Source organism: Elephantulus edwardii, unplaced genomic scaffold (assembly GCF_000299155.1).
Source record: "Elephantulus edwardii isolate Elephantulus edwardi_28Jun2011 unplaced genomic scaffold, EleEdw1.0 scaffold00058, whole genome shotgun sequence".
Taxonomy (NCBI): domain Eukaryota; kingdom Metazoa; phylum Chordata; class Mammalia; order Macroscelidea; family Macroscelididae; genus Elephantulus; species Elephantulus edwardii.
In genome coordinates this window covers 10,461,269-10,467,159 of record NW_006399808.1, presented here as the reverse complement: position 1 = coordinate 10,467,159, position 5,891 = coordinate 10,461,269, and the positions used below count along the sequence as shown (strand labels likewise).

At 37.4% G+C, this 5,891-nt stretch overlaps 1 protein-coding gene across 1 annotated transcript in view; it reads left to right on the top strand.

Moving 5' to 3' along the window:
- The window catches only part of MCU (mitochondrial calcium uniporter), a 248,268-nt gene that overhangs the window by 234,291 nt on the left and 8,086 nt on the right, over positions 1–5,891 (top strand). Inside the window, exons 5-6 of the mRNA XM_006887550.1 lie at positions 953–1,113; positions 2,782–2,985. Of these exons, the coding sequence (XP_006887612.1) occupies positions 953–1,113; positions 2,782–2,985 (365 nt within the window). The remainder of the gene's footprint in view (positions 1–952; positions 1,114–2,781; positions 2,986–5,891) is intronic.

The window sequence follows — 5,891 nt, the reverse complement described above, 5'->3', positions numbered from 1 at the left end:
TTTTCCTAGCAGTCCATGGTATTCTCAATACTCTTCTCCAGCACCACAGCTCAAAGGCATCAATTCTTCTTCTATCCTCCCTGGTCATTGTCCAACTCTCTGATGCATAACAAGTGATTGCGAAAACCATGTCCTGTATCAGATGCACCTTAGTCTCCAGAGAGACACCATTGCTCTTCAGTACTTTGGCGAGGTCCCTAACAGCAGGCTTTCCCATGGCAATGCTCCTTCTAATTTCCTGGTTACTGGTGTCAAGAGTGTTGACTGTGAAGCCAAGCAAACGAAAGCTGTGTACAATCTCAATCTCTTCACCATCCATCCTGATGCTGCCAATTGGTCCAGTAGTGAGAATCTTTGTCTTCTTGACATTGAGCCTCAATCCATATTATAGGCTGCAGTCCTTGGCGCTCTGCAGCAGGTGCTTCAGGTCCTCTTCAGTTTCAGCAAGCTGGGTAGTGTCATCCGCATAACGCAGATTGTTGATAAATCGTCCACCAATCTTGACCCCACATTTCTCCTCATAAAAATATTTTTTAAAAAATAATGTGCCTGCTATTGTATTTGCATATTTAAAATACTATACATATTTTTCCTCAGGACTTAATATAAAGGAAAGTCACCAGTGAGTGAAAATGGTAGAACCATAGAAAAATTATAAATGAGCATTTTAATATATATTGTATTGATTCTAAACTTTTTTCATATACGTTTTTATATATTGTTTTAATTTTGTCTTTAATGGGTATTACTATTATTCCCAGTACTTTTCTCAATTTCACTATAGTCTCATCTGTCATATTTAGAGGCCCAAAAAATATAATGGTGTATATTATCTTTAAAATTATTACACAGTATCAATTTGCTTTATTCCTACTGTCTAAAAGACCCAAGAATAGCAGTTCTTGGTAAAAGGCATAATTTTTCTTTTAAAATTTACTCCCTTTCTTTCCAGACCTCTTAAGCCATGAAAATGCAGCAACGCTGAATGATGTAAAAACGCTGGTCCAGCAGCTGTATACCACACTGTGCATTGAGCAGCACCAGTTAAACAAGGAGAGGGAGCTTATTGAACGGTTAGAGGACCTCAAAGAGCAACTGGCTCCTCTGGAAAAGGTGAGAATTTCCAAGCTCTTCCCTCCTCTTTTTCCCCCAGAGCATATCTACTTCCTTTTAATCCTCCCAAGTTTTATGTGCTTGAGCTGTGTCAGTTAAACCTCTTAAGACCTTATGGAATTGAATGATGAAAAAGTTTCATTTAAAGCTAAGAAAGAATTTCTTTTTTTTTTTATTAATTTTAATGAAAATTTAGAGACTGGATTTCCATTCATTCATTATTGCACTTTTCCCCCCTGCCCATTCCTTCCCCCTACAATTCACTCTTCTCTTTAAAAAGTAAAAGAAAAATTCTTGTTATACAATCTCTCCAAAAAAAAATAATTTTTAAAGAAATAATTTGGAGCCTATCTGATAATAAAGTTTCAAAATCTAAATACACTACTCTTAACAATACTTACTGCCTTTAAGAGGGATATTGGAATACTTAATAACCAGTAAAGATTCTGAGTATAGTGGAATGCTTTTATCCAAATTAACAAGTAATATAATGGCAGCTAATTAAAAATCTAATATGCTATGGAAAAGTACTCATGATATATTATAAAAAAAATAAATTATAAAACTATATATGCTGTCATCTAGTTTTTAAGTATTCTGTCTAAATATACACACATTTATAAAGAAAATAAAGAACTAAAAGTCTGTTACTCATTTTTTAAAAAAAGGAAATATTCCATGGAGACAACAGATTAAATTAATTAAAAAAAAAAAAAAAAAAAACCCAAGACAGAATGGAGCAAAAGTGACCAAAATACTTAGAGTATCTTTTTAGGAAGAAATGCTATTGAAACTTCCTCATAAGGAATTCGAAAGAATGATAACTCAGTCCTTCAAAGGATTGGGAACAGGTTAAGAAAAATACACATAAAATGTAGATGAATTTAAAAACATAGCACAAGACCAAATAGATAATATAACTGGAAAATTAAAAGGCATGCCAAAGCAGTAAATATAAATTCAGCATATTAAGACTAAAATATCAGAAATAAATAACATATTGGAAGGGAACAAAAACCAGAATTAAAGAAATGGAAGTCAGACTTAGTGAGACGACAGATGAATCCTCAGTGCTGATGTGTTGAAAGGAGGAATGTAACATCTGTGTCCATAGAGATTGCAGCCTTGGAAACCTTTATGAGGTAGTTCTCTGCTTTCCTGTAGGTTTGCTGTGAATCAGAGTTGGCAAAATCAGGCAGCAAGGGGGATACAGGAGTATCTGGGGAATTTCTGCCAAATCCAGAGGTTAAGTAAATTATCCTGAAATTAAGGAAACTAACAACTTAATCCTTAATCCTGTTCTGCTCTTTAATATGCCCCTTGAGTAAAAACTGTTAGTAAGTTAAATTATATACCCACAGTGAAAGAATACTTGAACTTCTTTCCTTCCAAGTGGGTAGTCATGTGGCTAGCTGAAAGAGCTATTTTCAACCATTTCTAGAGTGAAACATAGAATACTTAATACGCTTTTAAAAAATCTATTCCTCTAAGATTTTATTTAGTGAGAATTACAGATACTATGTGGAAGATAAACTATATTTACTAGAATAGGGACTAACATGCATCTTGATTATGAGCTCTGCTTCTTTAATGAACATAGATGTTTAATTAGCTTTAAATTACTTCTATATCAGAATGTCTTGTTATTGATGTGTGATTTCCTTTTAGGTACGAATTGAGATTAGCAGGAAAGCTGAGAAAAGGACCACTTTGGTGCTATGGGGTGGGCTTGCCTACATGGCCACCCAGTTTGGCATTCTGGCCCGGCTTACCTGGTGGGAATATTCCTGGGACATCATGGAGCCAGTCACCTACTTCATCACCTATGGAAGTGCCATGGCGATGTATGCGTATTTCGTAATGACACGCCAGGTGAGAATATCTCTTCAGGTCACTCTTCATAAGATTGTAATGAATTTGTAAATATCGAATTAGTTTTCTTTTCTCTTAGCCTTTCAGACCAGTTCTCCTTAAGTATTTGTGTGTATATGTGTCTCCACATACTCTCATATCAGGCACTACATATTACAAATCAGACACAGGTGCCAGAGAGAGAGAGATGGAAATAAAACATGGCTGTGCCCCCATGTGTGCTCACAGATTATTGTTGTCATTAGGTGCTGTCGTATTGACAATGACTCATCACGACCCTTTGAACAACAGGCCCAAACCTTGCCCTGTCCTGTACCACCTTCATAATCTCCCACATGCTTGAGCTCTTCTTACAGTCACTATGTTAATCTGTCTCCTTGAGGGTGGGCCTCTCTTTCTTAGACCCTCCATCTTTTCCAGCATATTGTTTTTTTCCAAAGACATGTTCTGCCATCCTTCTTGTCTCTAAGGAGCATCTGGTTGTACTTTTTCCAGATTTATTTCTTCTTTGGGCAGTCCATGGTATATCCAGTACTCTTTGCCAGCACTACAATTCATCACTTCAGTTCTTCTTTGGTCTTCCTTATTCATTATCCAATTCAGATCCATAGGAAGCAACTGAAAAGACCACAGCTTAGATCAGGCACACCTTAGCCTTTATTTAAATTGACATGCTTGCTCTTTAGCACTTTGAAAAAGTCCTTGACAGCAGATTTCTCTACACTGCAACCCATCTTTTGATTTCTTGACTACTGCTACCATGAGTATGAGTGTTGATTGTGTATCCAAGTAAGATGAGATCCTTAAAACATTCAGTCTTTTCTCTGTCTGTCATAATGTTGCCTGTTGGTCCAGTGGTGAGAATTTTTGTTTTCTTGATGTTGAGATATAAACCATATGGAAAACTTTTATTTTCTTCACTTTCAGCAAGCAACACCGTGTCATCTACATAACATGGGTTGATAATGATTTTTGTCCTAATCATCATGCCACATTCCTCTTCATAGTAAAACACCTTCTCAAATTATTTGCTTCGCATACAGATTGAATAGGTGTAGAGAAAGATCCTCTTTCTGATGTATATACACAAAGTCTTAAACCTTTGGTCTTCTAGTAGTAACTATTTGCACTGTGTCTTTTCCAAATGTCTGTCAACTCCTTATGAATATGTTCTGTTTACAACAGACCAAATTATCCTTAAAAAAATGTGTTGAGTTTTCTCCACTTCATTCCTTACTCTTCATGTCATTAGTTCTCCTGGGAAAACTCTCTCTGTTGATCCTTACTGTTGTACTTCAAGGTTTACTTGAATGTTTATGTTTTGTGAGCCTTTGGCCAGTTCTTTCTGGCCAAATGTGAGCTCTTCCTCATCTGATTTCCAGAGTATAGAAGATCTGCTCCTTTTTTCACTTCTCCCTTGCTAACTGGAAAACCATAATCTATTAAGTAAAATAAAAATGTGCTGGAAAACATAATTATTTCTTATTTTGTAACAATTTCCTTGAATTGAAGAGTAATGCATTAGACTTGAGTACAGTACCAGCACTTTTTCTTGTTATATGGTGGGATCTTTATATTGTTGTCAGCTGCCATCAAGTTGACTATGACTCATATTGACTCTTTGAACAACAGATCTGAAACTTGCCCTATTCTGTATCATCCTCATCATCTCTAATATCCTTGAGCCCATTGCTCTAGTCACTATGTAGTCCATCCTGTGGAGGAACTTCCTGTCTTTCACTGACCCTGCACTTTTGCATGCATGATGTCTTTTGACAAGATCTGACCCCTAGTAACAACATGCCCCAAATATAAAGTAAGATGAAGTTTCGCCATCCTTGCCTCTAAGAAGCACCTTAGTTGCACTTCCCGTGTGACTAGTCAAAAGTTTCACTTCTGTAATCCCAAACATTCTTGCTGCCCCCAAGTGGCAAGTTTCAAAATAACAGTTGTGAACAGTTCATTCCCATATGAATGGGGGGGGAAATTACAAAATAAAATGTAACCATAGTTATGTTAAATATTTCTTTCCTTTACCAGTACCTATAGTTAACACCAATTGAGCAAAATTCTGCAAAGAGTTTGCAGGGACAAATGATAGAAATACAATAGGGCAGGAACACTAAGAAGAAAACGACAATATGGTCTAGAGTGGTTAGAAAAGAATCAACACATGAAAAAGGTTATTTTTCAAAAAGGATGATGGTACGTCAGAGCAGAGCACGGGAACACTGCATGGTTCAAAATTGGGAAGGGCATACACCAGGGATTCATCCTATCTCCATACCTTTTCAACCTGTATGCAGAACAGATCATCCGGGAGGCTGGGCTCTATGACGAGAAATATGGGGTCAAGATTGGTGGAAGATCTATCAACAATCTGCGTTATGCAGATGACACAACTCTGCTTGCTGAAATGGAAGAGGACCTGAAGCATCTGCTGCAGAGGGTCAAGGACTGCAGCCTGCAATATGGATTGAGGCTCAGTGTCAAGAAGACAAAGATTCTCACCACTGGGCCATTTGGAAGCATCAGGATGGATGGTGAAAAGATTGAGATTGTACACAGCTTTAGTTTGCTTGGCTGCTCAGTTAACACTCTTGGCACCAGTAGCCAGGAAATTAAAAGGCTCATTGCCATGGGAAAATCTGCTGTTAGGGACCTCTCCAAAGTACTGAAGAGCAGTGGTGTCTCTCTGGAGACTAAGGTGCATTTGATACAGGCCATGGCCTTCACAATCACTTGTTATGCATCAGAGAGTTGGACAATGACCAAAGAGGATAGAAGGAGAATTGATGCCTTTGAGCTATGGTGCTGGAGAAGAGTATTGAGAATACCATGGACTGCTAGGAAAATAAACAGATTCGTCCTGGAAAGGGTTAAACCAGTGGCTCCTTGGAGGCAAG